We start from the raw sequence: 21,252 nt of genomic DNA, 5'->3' as shown, positions 1-21,252 counted from the left end.
ACTGTCATCAGTTACATCAAAAGTTAACTTGCTCCTATGGATCTTCAAGAGGAAAAACTTAGGTTCTGTCATAATCTTGGGCAACTATTCCATAATTTCAGACATGTTGCAAAATCATAAACAGAATAAGCAACATTTTAAGAAACTACTATCAGACTTTCAGTGTGGATTCAAATGCCAGAGGTACAATTATCAAGCTAGCCAGACTTGAAACATTCAACAGAGATTCATTCATAAGAAATGATTGATTTTTGTGGGCTTTAACCCCCATTTTGCAGCGCTATTATCAGCTATACATGGCAGCCAGCATATTTGGTGGAGGAAGAAGCTGGGAAGACCCAGGGAAACATAATGAAGCTACTGGCAGACTATCTCACCTACCCACATTTGTCAAGCTGAAACTCAAATCCATGTAGACAGAAGTGAGATGTCAGTGAACTAAAGGTGAATACTTTAGACCATTTGGCCACCCCACACCCCAATAAAGAAAGAACATGTTATAGCCATCTGTTTAACTTTGAGAAAGCTTATGACACTTCATGTAAGTTTGACATAATGAATTACCAATTCAACCTAGGTCCAGTGGGCTGTCTACATTTATGAAATCTATTGTTAGGATGTGGGTGTACCTCAGTGCAATTACAAGTTCAACCTAGGTCCTGTAGGCTGTCTACATTTATGAACGTTGTTGTTAGGATATGAGTATACCTCAATGGAACATATTATCAGTCACCCTTTCAACATCAAAATTAAGAACATAGTTAAGTGCCTTAACCCATGGACCTGATAGCTGATTATGTCAAGATCATTTTGATCTGCAGCAGATCAACAGGGGATATGCAAAATATCATTTGTTCTCTGTGCTACATTTAAATGGCAGACTCCAGTCCAACATACCTATCCAACCGCACCTATGTGTACAAACAAACAAGATACTTATGCTCCTCTTCTGACAATCATATACTCATTATTCCCACTATGAAAGTGAAGTGATATGGACAAAGTTTTTTGCATACCAGGGCCCAGCGACATGGAATGAATTGCCCACTGAATTTTTAGACACAAAGACACAGTGATCCCATTCAAGAGTGCTCTTAAAACTCACCTATTTCAACTGCAAGAACAAACTTAATGATCTAATAAAAGTTTACTACCTTAAATATTTTCAGCATGTTTTTTTTTTTTTTTTCTAATTTCATGGTGTTTGGTTTTTGTAATCATGTCATTTTATATGTATTTTATGTTATAGGTGTTGTCTAAAGCACTTAGAGCTTCTAAAGATTAGGCGCTATACAAAGTCCTCATTATTATTATTATTATTATTATATGAAAATGTACTTTCTATAGTATACAGCTTTATTCATCTGTTTACTTTTAAAATGCTTGCTGAAATGGTAGAAATGTTGTAGCACTTGTCACAATGTGTATATTTTCATAACTGTTTATACGTCTGGTTTGTTCGGTTTGACATGAATGGTTATTACTCTTGTTTTGATTGGTACATTGATTCCACAACAACCATTGTGTTTGATGTTTGAACCTTGCGTCAAGGAAGTTGTACAAATGTGCATTTATAACACGGGCTATCTAGAAGACATAAAATGGACAATTCCCAGCATTCTTCCATAGACGACAATTTAGACTGGCAAATAACTGACTGATCCTAGAAATGAAGGCAGTTTATTTTTAAAGTTATGAAATAGATTATAGGAGCTGAAAAAGTGTTAATGGAAATACAGCAACAATGGTGTTAAATATGAATCTGATTTACATGCTGACTGGACAAAAACAAACAGCATGCCAGTCAAACTCGCATTTCAGCAGCATTTTGAATTTAAATGTGGAAAAGGAAGAAAAACATGCTCAGTTAAAATACAGACAATTTTAAAGTAGAGTGGCACTTTTCAAATCTTTTCTCATAAAGTTTTAGCCCTATGGGATCATGTGCTACAAAACCATATACCCCTAGCATAAATGTAATGTTATGTCTAATAAATAATAATCTAAAAATGAAATCGAAATGTAAAGATATTTATTTGATATTAGTACCTCTAGTTGAACAATTAGACCATGGCATTAATGGACTCTGTTATATTGAACATCAGTTACAAATGTGCTTAAATAAACTTCAGAAATTGTCAGAAGAAAATGAGTTGAAATTTGAAACAAATCAAACTTTTGGTATATACCTCCTTCTGATTGAAGGTTTCAATCCCAGTTGTAGAGGAGGCCAAACTTGCAGCACATAGTTTAATTTTCATTCTGCATATTTGATATCTCTTCTCATAAAATTCTAAAAGACCTGGATTTGTTTGCCAGTACTTGGCAAACATATACTAATGAGAAAATTGGAAGGTCTTGTTCTGGTTATATCTAAACTTGACTATTGCTTAATCATGTACAGATGAGCTTGTAAGTCTGATCTGCAGATGCTTGACCTGATACACGGTCTGCTCCATGACACTCCCATGGGACCAGCTGATATCCATTGTCCCCTTCTGAAACACATGATAAGAGCTTTCAATGCACTATTAAACATTTTCCCTAAAATTAGGGAACTGATGAGACATTTAGACCTTTCCCTTCTGAAACCCTGTTAAGACAAGTGTGTCCTAACATTCTTTGAAAATTGGATCATAGAATGTTATCAGGTTATCCTGTAATCCATTTACAATATTAAACAACTGTGGTTTAATAAAACCTTCACAAGCAATATTTAATCTCTGCCAGTTCAAAGCGTCCTCTACTAAACCTGATGTTCTTTAGAGTAACTTCAGGCAAATCATATCCTACAGTTGTACCCATACCTGTATACAAATGGTCAAAAACATGGAGACAATGCTACAGCTGCAATCACAACACCTCATGGTGCCATTTGGAGCCAGTAACTTGAGAAAGCCTTATTTTCCACTGCAAAACTTACAGCCATACTCAGATTTTTGAACTACTTTGAAACCTAAAAAAAAATCTACAAATCTCAACATTCTTTTTTTATTCCTTTCTGTACTGAACACCTTAACAAACCTTAAATTGGACAAATTGTTAATATCAGAAATGAGATACCTTCATTAAATTTTAAAAAATAGTAATCACTCCTATAAAGCAGCCCTGCAGTCATCTGTTCCTGAATGGAAGATTACATATGCTGACAGAAGATATTATATAAATTGACATGTCCTATATACTTGGCAAAATATGTGGAATGAAAGCTTCACTGACATTGGAGCGTATTCTTATCAAGTGACTTGCACTGAATGTGATAGAAGATTTTTTTAACATGTATTCAATTAAGATACTTTTGAATGATGTACCACCACATAGAAAATGTTGCACATTTTAAAATAAAGTAGTTTATATAACAAATTGTAACCCTATATTATTTTTTATACCTTTATCTTTTAATTTATCTTTTAGACATTTTCGACATCTTTACCTTTCTGAGGTTAGTACCATATTGTATAGAGAATGATATAAGACTTATTACATGAGCAGTATCAATCTGTGTACTAGTTTACATGCTCAATCTTTATATGTGGTAGTGTCATAGTGCTACTTTTGTATGCCCATCTTCCTGCTCATCTAAGTTGTGTGTTTAGGTCAATTTTCTACACATACCTTACACTGTTCATTGATTAGGTACAACCCAAGAAAGCATGGTAGTGGCATATATTTTTACTATTGTCTGCCCATCTGTGTGTTTAATTAAGTGTTGTGTTTAGGTCAAAATTTTCAGCTTCATGAACATTTCTAATCATAATTTACACTGTACATTGATTAGGTACAACCCATGGTGTGAATGGTCAGCTACAGATGAAAAATGGAGAGAGGTATTATTCATTGTTGAGAGTAACAAATGCATTGGGATATCAGTACACAATACGATCTGACGGTGTTACGATACATGAGCACCAACTTGTACCTGGTCAAGTCTATGATGGTGATGTATTTGGATATGATTTGAACATCATGAAGACAAAATCAAAGGCAATGGCAAATTGGGAAGGATTTGGTGTTACTCGAGATGCAGTAAAGAAAGTTGACATCCTTACTGGTAAGATGAATATGGTTTTAGTTTTTATTAAAGATATGTGCATATTATTTACTTGCTGATATCATACATTGTAATTACATTGTAAGTTTTTTAATTTTTATTTTTATCTTCAAGAAAACGATGCATAGAAATAAAATGCTATAAATATGTTGGATTTTAAAAATACTTAACATTGGACAAAACTGCTTGAGAATATTTCACAAATAAAAGGTCATAATAAGTTCGTCATATTTGTTTGAAAGGAAATGCAGGAGTGCAGGTGGATGACATTACCCCATCAAAGGATCAGGAGGTTGAATACTATGAAGTTGCCCTTGGTACAGATCGTCGTTTCAAGAAAACTCATGATGATGTTGTACCCTTCACTAAAATTGGCAGAAATACATCAATCACGTTCTGGGATCTCGACCTTGTGCCAGGATTTGCTATGTATTACTTCACTGTCAGGGCATATAGTGCATCATATTCAATGTCAGAAGTGACTTCAAATGGGTTTTATGTTGTATTTGATGGTGGAGTTACAGGTAGGTTAGAATACTGTTGATAGGAATTCATTCCTAATTCTGTCCATAATACTATGAATACTCTAATTTTCCTGATACTCTATTTTCCAAATCAGAAATGATTTTCAATATTACATAAAATACATTGACAACAAATGCACTTATTAAACCAATGGAAAACTTTCAAGTTTTTTCTTAAATATCTTCTTTTTATTAATAAAATTTATGACACATAAGAGTAGATGCTTTGAGCAGCCTGGCTTTTTCTGAGCCAGAATTTGTGACTTGTAGGAATAAAAAGCTGTTAAAAATAGTATTAGTGATGGTCCATCCTTTAGAATGCCGTTGTGCACAACTAATGTGTTAAAGCTCACCATTATATTTCTATCTTTATTTGAAGCTAATATTTATTGTGCTGTTAATTTTCAAAACTACAGAAATCTTGCACACCCTCCCTTCCTTACAGCCACTTACAGTACTATTATTGTCAGTACTTCTGTAGACTGACTATCCTGTATGTTAACATTTTTTCTCCTGCCTTTTATCTTCAGAAGGACTTGTTTGATATAATAATACATTATTTTTAAAAATTTGATGGACTTTAGTTGCAAAAAGATTGAATTTGATTTTGATTTTTCAAATGAGTTTTGGTCCCCTTCTTTGAAAATGCTATATTGGCCACAGATGAATTTGTAGTTTTCTCTTTTATTCAGCTGGAAAGATTGTTATGCCTGACTTTGTACCAACTGATAAGTACCTGGATGTCAACTGGGAAGGTTTCACCTCCAAAGTGGACATTCTAATGTACTATGTTGCTTTGTCTAACAATTCTTTGGCCAATGGAACCAGCTGCAAGCGTTACGTAAGTAATACTAATAACCGTAACCATAGTAGTAATAGTCAGTCATAAATATAGCAGTTTGATTGTTAATAGTGATTGGCCTTTCACATTGTTTCCATGCATAAAGTGAGTTTTGGTCACTACCATTCTGTTTTTCACATTTTTGTGATAGATTAATTGTACATTCCCTGCATGTTCCATGCTATTACATTTCAACCTACAATGTGTTCTGCATATTATGCTAACATTAAGATTTTTGTGAAATATAAATTCCATACAGGATGTCAAACAGTTCTGTAACTTCGGAAACAAGTGTAAACTGATCTGATAGCATCATTGATAGTTTAGGTCATATTCTTGAAAGCAAACACTGAACTTTTAGTTGAGTGAGCTTTACAAATGCTATTGAACAGCACTTGTGAAGTCGAGTAAATAATGTGTTTTGTGTTATTTTTCATACCCTTTAAATTTTAGAACACTACCTATCCAATTTTCATACCCTTTAAATGTTAGAACACTACCTATCCAATTTTCATACTCTTTAAATTTTAGAAAACTACCTTTCCAATTTTCTCTACCCTTTAAATTTTAGAACACTACCTATCCAATTTTCATACCCTTTAAGTTGTAATATGTGATTTTTGTCCTTGAACATTTTGTACAGAAAACCATGTTTTTTTAACTTATCTATACTGGAGGAATATCTAAAAATTTAGATAATTATTTCAGCTCTAATTATTAGTACATTTGAAGAAAAAAACATTTATAAAAATGTGTATAAAATATTACTGATAATTAGCTAGATTTTTGTCCTATGATGTTTTGGGCAGAAAACTTTATTATCATTATCTCATTATCTTCAAATATCTATATTTAAGGATATATTCTAATTAATACTTCAGCACTAACTATTTGTACATATCATAAAATTAATGCTAATGAAAAGCATACAAAATATCAATGACAATATGGGTAATCAGTGAAATATAATTTACAGTTGTTACATATATCTGATTTAATTCATGTCTATTTTTAATTTAATTGTTTGTCAGTTTTAAATTTTTTATTCTATTATAATGTAAATTTTTTCACTAGAGATGATACTTTTTCAGAAAATTGTTTGACCTTGACTGTTAGTTTATAAACATCAGGTGTTGATCTAAATTCTGCCCTTGATCCAAAATTAGTAAACAAAGTTCTATTTTATTTTAAAATGATTGGTTGTTTCCAAGGTCATGATGGGATTACATGTAAGATGTAAACAACTTTTTTTATTTTTTTATTTCTTAGAGAAAATTATTGGTCTAATCAAGGCCATACTCTGTGTATGTGATATATGATCACTTGACACACACCCCAATTTTGCAACTTGGGGTAATTTCGACATTGCGTCTTATGATAAAATATAACTTTGTTTGGAGAGAGATTTCTCAGTTTTTGGGCTTTTACACTTGGTATCAAGTTGTTTTCTTTGTTGCTGCCAGATTTTAGTTAATTATCTTCAGATCATTAGGATTTCAAAAGGATTAATTCTTTATTCTCTGGAAATATTTGAAGAGTGCTTACACAGATTTTGGAAAGACATTGCTTACAAATATAATTTGGATTTCCAACACTGGAGTGCCATTATTTGTATTTCTACAAGGAACTGTAGATAAGGACAGTACTGACTACAGCATACGTCATCGTCATCCATCTTGAATTTTACATCAGGATTCGAACTTGAAATTATTAGAACATCTATTACTAGGACTTTTGCAATTTAATTTGTGGATTATTCTTAGATTATTTTTGGATTTGATTCTTGAAACCTTAAGTTCTTCACCTTTTTTATTTTTCAGAATTTTCCAGGAAAATAAATTATTTGTTAAATTTTAGAAAGTTTGCTGTTTTCACTCTTTCTGTGTTTCTGTTTATTCGAGCCTAAACTCGTAACACAATGCATTACTTTCCTTACATTCTGACAGATTGATGGAGGTCGTGCCACAGAAGAAGAGAAAAATAAATTGTTCAGTGCGTTTGGTGTGACAAATGTTGGTACTAATACCATGTATAGATTCTCTAACATCCTCCTGGAACAAGGGGCAACCTATTTTGCCTGGGTAATGGGTAAGTCAGATTAATTATGTGATAGCATTGCTAAGGGGCAACCTATTTTGCCTGGATAATGGGTAAGTCAAATTAAGTCAGTAATAATAATAATAATGCTTTATTTATAGAGGGTGATTCATTAGTCAAGAACTATTCTCCCTCGAGGCCCTCTAAGGAGAGTATAACAATGCACATTATATGAAGATAGCAATAAATACTGTTTATTTTAACAGGTTTAGTATTAAAATACTAAATTCCATTATCTATTAGAAGCACAAACATGCTCATGATATCTCTTCTTAAATACTCTAATATTTTCAGCAGATTTCACATGTAGTGGAAGCATGTTCCACATAACTGTACCAGAGTATTGGAAGCTCTTTTTAAATTGTCCAGTTCTTGGTTTTAGTGGTAGAAAGTTTCCATGTGATATTGATCTCAACTGGTATTGTGTTGAAAAAGTCCTGAATAAGTCCTGAAGATACTCTGGTGCAGTTCCATGTAGACATTTATATAAAAGAACTGCCTTGTGAAAATCTATTCTGTCATATATTGTAAACCATTTGAGTTCAGTAAATAATGCTTTTGAGGGGTGATCAATAGATAGATCAAAAATTACACATGCTGCTCGTTTCTGAAGCTTATAAATCCTGTCAAGCTCAGATTTAGCACAGTTTCCACATACACTTGAACAGTAATCCATTGTTGGAAGAATATATGACTTGTAGTATAGATTTTGAGTTTCCTTAGGTAAATGTTTCTTGATTCTGCTGAGTAGGGCAGTTTTGGATGACAGTGTTTTACAAAGCTTATCAATATGGTTATTCCATAATAAATTATTATCTATGGTCACACCTACAAGCTTTTCATGTTTGACATTTTCTAATGGATGATTATTTATTGCAAGAGATAGTTCTGGGTTACCTGACTTGTGTAGCTTTTGTGACATCCCCAAAATCATACATTTTGTTTTACCTTCGTTAATTACCATCCTTTTTTGTTGTGCTCAGTTTTGGACTCTAAAAAGATCTGAGTTTAATCTCATTTGGATAACTTCAGTATCAGAACTAGATGTATACAAGGTTGTATCATCTGCAAACAAATCTGTATTATTTTGTGGATTCATTATTTATGGTATGATATAGATAAGGAAGAGGAGAGGGCCCAAAACTGAGCATTGAGGGACCCCTGATAGAATTGTGTGAGTTTGAGAGCTAATATTGCCAATGCTTACTTGGTTAAGACCTTTGGTTTAGGTATAATCTAAACCAGTTTGAAGAAGGATTGTCAAACCTGTAACAGTTCAACTTTTGCAGCAGAATTTCATGATCAGAAAGATCAAAGGCTTTCTTACTTGGAAAACAATCCCAGTCGTATGTCTATTATCCATTTCCTTCCGCCAAAGATGAATTAATTTGTTAAGTTCTGTTTGGCATGAGTGGTACTTTCTAAATCCTGATTGCACTTTATGAAATAGAGAGTATGCTTCAGAAAATGTATAGACCTGAATGGCTACATGCTTTCCAAATAATTTTGACAATACAGGTAGAATTGATTATGGTCTGTAATTCCCTGGATCCTCCTTTTCTCCTTTCTTAAAGATAGGTGTAACCTTTGCACATTTCAGTGTTTCTGGAAAATTACCACTCATTATACTTAAGTTAATGATATACATTAGTGACTTTGTTATTACTGGTGCAGCAATTTTAAGAATTTGTGGACCAATCCCTTCCAGTCCAGAGGATCTTTTAATATTCACCTTAATTAGCATATCAAAAACATCAGCTTCACTAACATTAGCTATTACAAAATAATTATCATCAGGAATTTTAGCTCTAATTATAAATAATAGAAGAGCATCAAGTTCAATTGTTGTCTGGTTCTGAATACTGTTACTGGAGGTGCTTATGAAGAAATTGTTGAACATTTCCACAATGTCTTGTACATATGTTGCCTTATCATCATTTTGCTTAAGTCTAGGTGGCAGACAACTGTTCCTGGGTGGGTTCAGCTCTTTTACAGGCTTCCACAATGTCTAATGATACTGTTACTTTCATCAATATCCTGTTTATAGTAGTTCTCTTTTGCCTTATCTATCAGGAGCTTAGTTTTATTCCTCCACTTTCTATAGCTTTTCATGTCTTTTTTCTTGTGGAAATTGTCTCTTAGGTGCCTAGCCTCATTGATCTCAGGGGTAATCGACTTCGGTGTAATTTGGTGTTTACCCTTTTTGTTTTAATTGGGGCATGCTTGTCTAAGGCTGCATTGAACGTCAGATGCCATTTGTCTAAGGCAGTGTTGACATTATCTATATTGCAGACTGATTGGGTTTGCAAACTAAATCATTTAAGAACATTTCCTCATCAAGCTGTTTAAAGTCTCTATATTGTATTTCAATTTGTTGACCATTTTTAAATGATTTTGGAACATGTCTAGTTATACAGACTGTGCAGTGGTCACTCAGTGCATACACTGGCACATTAATTTCACTTTATGTTTTCAGGTTTATTAGTATAGACATGATCAGTGATAGTAGCACTTTTATCTGTTACTCTAGTTAGGGTGTTAATTAATTTAGTAAAGTTGTAAGTTTCAAAGTTACTTATCCATGTTAATGGTGGAGTTTTCATGTAGTCAATGTTAAAATCACCTAATATGATAGTTTCTAAATCTTCCTTTAGTATTATGCTTTTTGAATTTGCACCTCAGATCTAATCAATCCAATTCAGCTGTGGAACTAGGTGGCCTGTAAACTGAACTTAAGAGTATTGACTTTGATTGGGCAAGGGTTACCTCAATCCAGATACTCTCTACCCCAATAGTCTCTAAATCAACACGTCTGTTATAACTAATGGAACTGTCTACATAGAGAAGAATACCCCCACCCCCATGGATTCCCTATATTTTCTTTCAAAGTTGAACCCCTGTATTTGGAGAGCCAAATCATCAGTATCATAAGAAAGAAAGGTTTCATGCAGACCTAGAATATTGACTGATATAGTTTGCTGTAATATTAACTTTATCTCATTCAGTTTAGGGAGGATGTGTTGAATATTTAGGTTGAGGCTCCTCAAGTGTCTAATATATCAATGTCTTCTTGTAGGTATGTAAATCAGTCTTATATTAAACATTCTCATGTGTCCACTACACATGGTCATGGTACAACAGCTGGATCTTGTATGTTATCTTCTTGTGTTTATGTAAATAATCAAGGCAATGAAAAGAAATCTGTCAAGTCTAAACACAATACATTGCATACTACCTTGTCTGAAAATAAATCCTAGGATCGAAATTCTCATGGATTTGCATGGCCTTCGAGACTCAAAAGAGGTCTGCAAGTAATCAACCTGAATATTCAACACATCCTCCTTAAACTGAATGAGTAAGATCATATTCAAATCTAGTAATCATAAGCCTATTTGAGTTCAATTAGTGATCTTTTAATAAGGTTTCTCACACGAGAAAAAAGACAACTAGTGTATGTATGTATGTATGTACCTGTTATATTTAATAAATCACATTTATTCTACAAACTTTAAGGTCATAATGAAAGATACTGCTGAAAATTTGCTTCACGTGAAGACCATTCTTCACTGTTCCAGAAAATTCAAAGCAAACAAAATATGTAATTCTCATTCCTGCTTCTGAATTTCATCATATATACCCATTCATATGCCAGTCTGCAACAATATTTTCACTTGGAGATTGTTCTCTTTGAATTAATGCATTTCCTGTTGACCACTGCATTTAAGTTAGCAGGCTCTGTTTTGAACTGTTGAAAAATGAAACCTGAAATGGAAATGAAAAAGTTGGTAGAAGTTTTTTTCTTCTGATCACAACATTTGAGACATTATGTAAAGTGGATTTTTGAAGATTAGTTTGACAAGGTAAAGGCAAAATACATAATTGTAGTTTGGATTAGATAGCACTTTTAACACAATGTCTATCTCACACTGTGAAAATAGGAACCAACTGTTTTCCCATGGACACACTTATGCAGCCGACCCAGTCTGAAAATTCATCCTTTGGACTATGAGTCAAATTGCTCTACCAATAGAGCTTCCATAGTTCAGGTTGAGGTACACCCACATCTATACAATAATGTCACTAAAAAAAAAGACTAATGGAGCACATCATTACATGTAGTAAGGAGTCGTCCATTTAGTATGTATGGATGGGGGGAGAGTTAACCCAAATGCATATGCTTGCATATGGGGGGGTCTACTGATAATGGATGCACACATAGGAAATGGGGTGGGGGTGAAACCTCGATAATAATTTTTCTAATACGTAACCTGTTCGACTGTCAGTCGGTGTTTGAATTTTAGTGGACACTAGACAACCTGTTTAAAGTTACGCATCTTATTTCTTTGATGCCAGACAGTCAACATCGGTGGACAATCTGTTTTATTAAACACGTTAATATTGTTAATCCTTTTTGGTATCTGCTTGGATTAAATATAGGCCGTTCTATAGAGTTGGGGGGGGGCTTGGTAACAAAAAAGTATGCATGCAAACAGGGAGGGGGAGGGGTCAAGCTTTTCCAGATTTTTGGATACGTACTAAATGGATGACCCCTAAGCCGAATTACATTATTCAGTAAGTATAAGATTTTATTGACTTTTGTGCAAACGCTAGGCATGGAAGAAAATGACGTAGTTTATGTAGTTCTCCAAATTTTCTGGAAAAGGACTCGAGAGTTTATTAGGCCAAAATGACTGTGCATCAGTGTTTATTTTTTCCAGATATGTGGCTATGTATTTGTTTTGCATTTTTATAGTTGAGTTTGAGAAGTTTGATAAATTCTGAATAAAGGGGTTGCATCATATGTTTATTGTACATAGCATTCATTTTGGGGCAAAAGTTTTATTTCCTTTTTATATTTGTAAACTGCATATTTTTGGGAGAGAAACATTTCACCTTTTTACAGATTACTGAATTAAACATCAACCACAATCAGTTATGCAAGTTATTAACTCTTTTCTTTGACAGTTGTTAAAGTTTAATGGCTGTTTTATACAAGACGTTAATGCTGAATTGTTTCGTTTTATGAACAGTGAAATGAACCGTAATATGCTCAAATACAAGGAGACTGTTGGGTCAAAATAAGACTAAAACATACTATGAGAAAATAGGTTGACAGATGTTTTAAAATAATAAAAAAAACATCAACAAAGCAACAGCAAGTGCAAAATAGAAATGATGTCTATTTGACAATAATCAGGATGCTCAACATTCAACATTTACACAAAATATTTAAGTCCAAATTGCTCATGTGATAACTCACATGAGAAAATCCAACTTGGAATAAATTTGAAATAAGTGTTTAATCAGAATCAAAGTCCAAGTTTCTCATGTGATAACTCCCGTAAAGCTGCACCGATTAATCGTCCATACTCATAATTAGGCCAATTATTGGAACAACCGGTATAATCGGTATCAGCAGAAATAATCGGTGCCAATGTAAACAAATTTCCGAAATATAAATTTAATCATAACATTCATCTTGACATGGCTTGAATTTAAAATCAGAATTAAATAGGTGAATTAAGGAATAAACATTTGATTTGGAGGTTAATTGAAAGACAGTATATTCTTAAAAGTACTTTTTAACACACTTGTTGTAAACTACCGCTGATTGTCTGCTCACAACAGATCATCAGTACCATGCATGCACTCATCCCAATCACAGCAGCCAACCAGCCAATGAGGCCTTGTGTGGCCATTGAACTTCCAGCATACACATTACGGGGATGGTCCTAGCTTTTAAAAAGTCGTCACAAAAAAAAAAAATCGCCAATCTCAATATTTTGTTACCAATTTTCAAAACATGTCGCCAGAATAAGTAATGAATATTTTTCCAAGACTATTAATGTAATAGGCAATGAAAATTGAAAAAGATGGGATAGTTATTACCTTACTGACAACAAGCAATACAGCCATAATATTACAAAATAAATCATTACATGATTGTTTTGCACTACTTCCATGGTCTTTGCATTGCGCATCACCGTTAGTGCATAGGTCTAACTGTTGTCACCTGAAATATGTAAAATATCTACTTTCCTACAGTCTCTCTTTTTTTTAATAGAAACATCAGGTATTAAGCAAATCTATATTATATATATTATTTTCCAAATAATAGTTTTGTAAGAAACTTAATGACATGTTAATAGTAAAACCCTATGATCGTGCTTTGCAATGTAAGATAAGTGACAATTATAATGCAAGCGTTGATTTCACACATTCAGGAATTAAATGCCCCTCCACCCTTTTTTATGGCTAGCTTCACAAAGTACATCTCCGTCAACCAGGAGTTCAGAAAAAAAATTTTGCCGCGCTTTACATGCTTTGCTTGTTAGTGAACTGCTTCCTAAATCCCAGGTATGATCACTGAATGCTGTAGATTTTTTTTCTACAAGCAAATTATGATCTCCATTCCCACCAATGAAACTTACACGAGTTAACTTGACCTGGCATTACTGTACCATATATATAAGCATTGATTACCATCATTAAATTAAAAGAAGGAATGAAGAAACATATCACAGAGCATATGTGCCTCCCAAAAAAATTTCGAAATAAATGTTATTTAGTAAAGAGTTTTATTTGCATGTATGAGTTAACAATAAGAAATAAGGTGGGATATAAAATGTGGGAAAAAGTTTCACATGTATGGTAGCTTGAGACCACATTTGAACTGTTAATAATAGGGCATGGTTTACTGGGAAAAAGTTATCACATGTATGGTAGCTTGAGACCACATTTGAACTGTTAACAATAGGGCATGGTTTACTTGTCAATCAAATGCTAGTGCTTTCACTAACTGTAGAACAGGCAGCTTCTTGAAATAATTGGTATCGGCAATTTTAATAATCGGCTATACGTGGTATGGGCATAATCAGCAAAAAGTGACATCGATATGGTTTCAAACTCATGTGAGAAATTAGAACTCTGCCTTATTTTCAAACATGGTTGTATATCGTAATGGAAAAGAATGTTTTCTAAGTTCTATTTTCTCATTTGAAAATTTAGATTCTCGCATGAGCAAAATCTGTATAATTATGAAAATCAGGTTAATTTTTCCTTGGCTCACAAGATCTAACAAACTGGACACATGAGCCTGCAAAATCTACCCAGTTTGCATACATTTCTAACTAGGTTCTCATGTGCAGCTTATGACCAGCTCATGTGAATAGGTGAGATTTTTCTGTATGGGATGGCTTACTTCATGTAAATTTAGCTGTGTTTAACTGTTATTAGTGGATTTTGAGATATGTGGGCTTCAGGGAGGGGTGTTGAAGCCCTTGGCAGAGAGGTAATTCATTTCAAACTGCTGTTATCTACCATTTGCTGACAAGTGTTGATAAAATAATTTACCCATTCTGTATAGCCTGGCCCTTGTACATGAATTTTACCAGTAGTTATATATAGAGTTTAACTGTGGCAGAATCTGTATCCATGGATTTATAGATCAGTCCATTATATGAGTGTCCCTGCTGGAAGTGTAGAGTCTCGTCCAAGAATTTCTTGATTGTTGGAATTTTGTTGGGGTCAGCTGTGATTGGTATACTCTGCATATTATGTTGGATTTTAAGAAAAGTTGTTTTTGAAGAGGAGGTAGTCAGCCATATTGGATTTTGGTGTTACACAATCCTGGTAGGTTGAGTCTCTTTCAAGTGTATATTTCTCTTCAGTATTGAGTGTGTCTATATTCTTTATATCATTTAAGAGATCCTCTTGGGTAAATCCTGAAAATGAATCTGATGAATCTGATTTGAAAAATGATCCACTGTCAGACAGTGAAGAAGTGGCCATATTTGTTTTACTGTTCTTTTGTCTGAATATGCAAAAATGCAAATCTGTACTTATATCCACAGACTGAGCTTACTAAGTTACCCTGACTCATTATGCACAGCCTAAATTACCAGGTAGTTGCTGTAGCACTTAGAACTAGTATATTTTCTTCTGTACACTGTATTTCTGAATGTTTCAGGAGCTGGTTAAGAGTCTCATACTATGGCCGCCATTTTTATGTTGCATCTGAATTGATAATGCCTGATTCATTTCTGAAATGTATTGCAAAATGTATGTGTACCTGGTCCAAAAATAACGCATATTAGCTGTCATGTTGGAGTTGGTGGCATTAACCTGTCTGGAAAACAAAAACGTATAGATTGCTATAACATCCTCCTGGAAAAAGGGGCAACCTATTTTGCCTGGGTAATGGGTAATTCAAATTAATTCATTGATAGCATTGCTATACAATGCTCATGGAACAAAATGCAACCTATTTAGCCTGGTAAATGAGTCAGTCAGATTAATTCAGTGATACAGTTGCTATAACATTTTAATAATATGAGCAGAATGCATGAGAATCTTACTTTTTTAAATAATATATACATCTATGTAGTTGTCCATTTATTTTATTTGTTAAATGCTTAATGGTTTCAACCACAAACATATGTGGTTGAATGACAGATGCTTATGGAAATCAACATTTTTCACCTGTAATTTACTATTCATAAAAAAAATGTACCTTAATATAATACTGCATTTATTTACTGTGTGCATAAATTATTCCAGCATCCAGGCATTTCATTTTAAATAAGAAAGTAATAAAGCATATGGTATATTTTAAAATACTAGTTTTCCTTTGAATCAACTTTATATTAGCAGCTCTGACCTTCTCTCCCGAATCCATTGAAAAATTTACCGTCTTTATACAGATGCTTATACAAAATTTAAATGTTTGTGGGGTTTTTTCTTCTACTTTTTCATAAATACAAATTAAATGGACATATAGATATATGGTAGAATTTCTAAATTGATAATGCCTGATTCATTTCTGAAATGTTCTGTGAAATGTATGTGTACCTGCAGAAATAACTCAAATTAACTGTCATGTTGGAGTTGGTGGCAACCTGTCTGGAAAAATGTTAGCTAACTGCAAATAATGTTTGCAATAAAGATAACTTTCTTTTTTAAGTGAATTTAGCTTCTAAACAATCCTATGGAAAGATCAAGCTGATATCCTAACAATGGGTGTAGCCTCAAAGATACTTATGAAACCATCTTTATAAAAATTCTTGTAGGTGCTGACAAAGCAGGAGAATGTAACATGACAGTCCATTCAGTTACAATAGATGTTACACCCCCAGCAATGGGCAAGATTCGACCAGGACCCTTCTTTGATATGGTAGTATACTAATTAACTATCTTTATCAAAAGCCTGAAAATATTAATTCATCCAGACATGGAAGATGCAGTGTCAAATATTGAATCAATTATGAAAACATGTCAGATTGCTTTAGTTAAACAATGTCAACATCACATTATGAAAATGTGTTGAATTGTTTTTGTTAAACAATGTCATTATCACATTATGTAAATGTGTCAGATTGTTTTAGTCAAACAATGTTATCTTGAGATAGTGAATGCTAACTTTTTCTACAAAAGAAACTGATCTTAGACATTAACAGTATTGTTTAATATTGTTTTGAAGAATTGTGCATGTCTGTTAAGAAAGGCTTTGCAGATTACTATTCTTACAACTTATACTGAAGTTATAACAAAACATTTAACAAACATTAAGCAGAAGAATGAGAAAACTATTTTTCTGTCATCAAAACTCTAGATCACACATTATGGCACATTGTAATATGTTCTGTAATGTTCAATAAAGAAAAAGTTAAAGTGGCTGTCCTGCTAGATCATGTTTATAGTTATTCTTAATGCATACAGATGTGCAATGAATAAGTGACGCTAGAATTGGTACTTTTTTCAGATTAAAAAGTCATGGTGACAATATTTTATTCTTGGTGTGGACCACAATGAAGGTTCTTTAAAAGATGAAAAGCTATTTTTTTAAAAAGAAACTTTTGACTCAGTCAAGGTTTGGTTCAGTGTTTTATGGCACAGTAACAGAACTAAGTTGTTTAGTACTGGAGCAATTGTAATAAAGTGCCTTGCTCAAATAAGCACCATATTAGGATTCAACTAACAAACCATTTTGTCATCATGACTTCTCCCTCCATTAGCCACCTCTTATGACATAACATATGACAGGATGCATCCAACCTAGTTTCCGTCCTTAAGCCTGAATGGGATGGCTCTGTCAGGGTATTAGTTTCAGTGAATCATCATCTTGGGTCAAATAATAATATACAACTGCAATAATAAATTAGATTTTTACCATGGGAACAATTTTCTCCATTATTTCAGCCTGTGTCTTACACTATGAGCAACAGCATTATCCATGCATGTTGGCAGGGATTTGATGATATGGAATCATCCATAGACCATTATGAAATTTCTCTCTGGCAGAACTCGACCTGTGACAGACAAACATCAACACAGAGTCTACTCATTCCAGAAATAAAGCTGTCTTCCAGCTATACAGATTATGCTTTTGTTGAGCTGAATCTCGTGGTATGTACAAGACGAATTGTTTTTTAGTCTTTTAAATGATTAGGAGGGTTATCTCCAGTCACTTAATGTGTGTGTGTGTGTGTGTGTGTGTGTGATTTGAACTTTCACATAGCTTTAACAATTCTCCAATCGTATCACTAAGATGTCTGTAGTGTGGCAGTTTATAGTGATGTCTATTACTTAGGCATCAAATTGCAGACTTATAGCATCTTGTCCCACCCAGACACATTACCCTGGGAGCAGACCAACCAGTCCTAACACTGACCTCTTAATGCTGAGTGCCAAGTGAGGCAACTGCTAGTACCACTTTTGTAAGTCCAGTTAATTAATAGCTAAATAAACTGGCTATGCAGATTTAATTCAACTCATTTTCATACAAGATAATACAAGATATGTTAATATTGCAGGCATGTCAGGATATCTGCCCTCTTTAGAATAAGGTTCACCCATATTTTATTTTTAAACAGAGTAAAACTCTACTTATTCAATAGGTACTAAAATATAATTTGCAGTAATAATACTGTTACAAGATTACATATATCCTGCTGTTATAATGGTCATTATTCCTTGAATCTTTTTATGAATCTGCTTAAGCTATATTGACTTAGTATATATTTTAAAGAAGTATTATATAGATTATTAAAACTATTGTAAAGATATTTATTGTTATCTTTAAATTAGTACTCTTAAAGAAGTATTATATAGATTATTAAAACTATTGTAAAGATATTTATTGTTATCTTTAAATTAGCACTCTGTACCTTACATCATCAAACTAACTGCTGTGAATAAAGCTGGCCTATCTGTCAGTGTACAGACAACACCAGTGTTGCATGATGCCACAGATCCCATACCAGGACATGTTGGGGAGGGATCAGATTTCATGAAAGATGTTGTGTGGTGGGGGTCAGACATGGAAGTTAATGGTGAGCACATGATAATTTATTTATATCACCCAGACATTGACATATTTGAATATACCATATAATTAAAATAATTTTGTCCCATTTCATTTACATACAAGATATTGGATTTTGAAAGACAAATATTTGCCATAGTTATTCTTTTTCAGTTGGAGATGACAATTATTGCTTACTATTAGTATGGTTTAGTTCTGGTAATGTTATAATTATCTTATTTTGAATATGCCACATATTTTCTCAGCATTATTTGAACTCTGGAAGAAGTACCTTTCTAATTGACAGTAATTATGTCAACACATACATGTTTATTAAATATTGATGTAGTTTTATGATTGTTTTTAATTTCTCCTTTTCAGATTCTACATAATTACTTATCTATTTGAGTTTCATCTGCTATTTACATTTTGTCCACAGGTACACTGTTACAACTGCAAAATCCTAATGGTCCTTCCTGTCCAAGCAGACACACATCCTTCAAAGACAAGATGACTTGGAAAGCTCTAAATCTATATGGATTCAGGAACAAGAGCAGAATAGATTGGAACATAGTGTACAGAGAGGCCAATATTCTCATCAATAACCTCACTGATGAAATGACAATCAAACTAGCCAGAGACACTAAGTCGGAACACATGTTTTCTGGTGGTTACTTTGGCTCAGCTGACATGGAAAATGGTGGAGATTATGAGGTACTTATGTGTATAGTTGAGAAACATGAAATAATCAATCAAGCAGATAAAGTTTTATCCCTTTCTCACAGAAAGCGCAAGTGATTTTTTTCTTTAGTAATTTTTCAGCCTGTAAGAAATCAATAACTGATATAAAATCATAATATTCATTAACATGAGATTAATTTCCTCAACAAAATTTTAACAATAAAATATTTTATGATCATAAATAAATTGTATGATGATAAAATATTTGAAAAGAAAATCATGTCTTGAAAAGGTCATGTGCTTTTCTAGTCTACAAACTATGAAATATCAGAAGACTACATTTAGCAGGGAAAAGTTATAAATACTCATTATTTTAGTGATTCTTATCTATACATTTGTTTAACTTGACTTTCAATGGACGCCATGTAGTCAGTACTATACTGGCATGCCATTAAGCCCTACATTATGTTCCTTGATGTGTTTTTTTTTTGAAGATTGCAAAGCAGTCAAACTTTTGGATTGACGATGTATACCGTACGAAATTTTCCACATGGATTGGGTATGGAATCCATATGTACTTTTACAGAAATATCGATAAGGACATTTTTATTCTGTAGCTGAACCACTGTTATGGATTTCATTGCATCCATATGGAAATGTTATGGATTCCTTATGTACTCCTTATGGAAAATCCCACAAAATATGCAAATTAGTCCATGAGATCTATAGGTTGCCCGTATGGAATAAAATTAAAATTTCATAAGGAATTTGGCAATAATCCATATGGAATTTGTGAATAGTTCATATGGAATTTGGTAATAGTCCATCCCGTACGAAATTTTCCAGGCGTATGAAAGCGGATTTCAGACGGGTTTTTTAAGTGCTTTCTGCCTAAACCATAAAAAATCTGCTTCAGATTTCTATTAAACTGCATAATAATTCTTAAACATTATTGGGAATCAATGATAAATATTCACAATAATTTTTTTAAATTGATTATTTTGGTAGACGTTATCAAATAATATTTAGGTTTTTCTTGTCCTCATTTTCTTTCTTGCATACAAAACCTAATCCATGATAGTATCACTTAAGTCCTTTTCATTTCACTGAAATGTTTGGTGGGATTTCACAAACATTTTGTCCAAAACTTTCATTGAAATTGTGGTGAGAACTTGAGGTTTCACAAAAAATTTGACTAAAACATTTGAGATTTCACTAAAATTTTGATCATTATATAGTATTTTACTGAAGTTTCAATAGTTTTTCAGACATTTCAGAAGGTTTCAAATGAATAATGGATATGAATTAAACGGGACTTTATTAACCAAGGTGATATTAAGTGTGCATGCAAACAAATATATAGATGTTGTAATTATATGACATCCAATGCAGGAGATATGGGAGTTAATAATAATAATATTAATAATGACTTTATTTAGAGAAGGTAACTCATTTAGTTACAGAACGAATCTGCCTTGAGACCTTCTATCTGTTATGTACAATATATACAACATGATGTGAAGAATCTGGCTTGATACTAAATAATTGATTGTAAAAATCCAAGTATCAAGCCTGGAACATATGCACAGGCATCTGTGAACAATAAACATATATAAAATATAAAATATTAATCTGCATTGAAAAATTCAACTGTGAAAATAATGCACAATTACAGAAAAGCATCCATTTGAGACATTGATTATGAAAAGAAGAAATGCGAAGAGCCTGCCTTATGACACTTGTACTGCAGACTTGA

At 33.1% G+C, this 21,252-nt stretch overlaps 1 protein-coding gene across 1 annotated transcript in view; it reads left to right on the top strand.

Moving 5' to 3' along the window:
* LOC149785554 (uncharacterized) overlaps window positions 1–21,252 on the top strand; it is a 198,141-nt gene that overhangs the window by 107,873 nt on the left and 69,016 nt on the right. The window contains exons 30-37 of the mRNA XM_089979355.1: window positions 3,779–4,051; window positions 4,294–4,575; window positions 5,268–5,416; window positions 7,363–7,504; window positions 16,582–16,685; window positions 17,711–17,917; window positions 18,669–18,843; window positions 19,255–19,529. Of these exons, the coding sequence (XP_089835481.1) occupies window positions 3,779–4,051; window positions 4,294–4,575; window positions 5,268–5,416; window positions 7,363–7,504; window positions 16,582–16,685; window positions 17,711–17,917; window positions 18,669–18,843; window positions 19,255–19,529 (1,607 nt within the window). The remainder of the gene's footprint in view (window positions 1–3,778; window positions 4,052–4,293; window positions 4,576–5,267; window positions 5,417–7,362; window positions 7,505–16,581; window positions 16,686–17,710; window positions 17,918–18,668; window positions 18,844–19,254; window positions 19,530–21,252) is intronic.

This window comes from Sinohyriopsis cumingii, chromosome 13 (genome assembly GCF_028554795.1).
Source record: "Sinohyriopsis cumingii isolate HCF-2022 chromosome 13, ASM2855479v2, whole genome shotgun sequence".
Classification (NCBI taxonomy): domain Eukaryota; kingdom Metazoa; phylum Mollusca; class Bivalvia; order Unionida; family Unionidae; genus Sinohyriopsis; species Sinohyriopsis cumingii.
The sequence above is the reverse complement of the archived record's forward strand: the minus strand, read 5'-3'. Positions and strand labels throughout refer to the sequence as shown.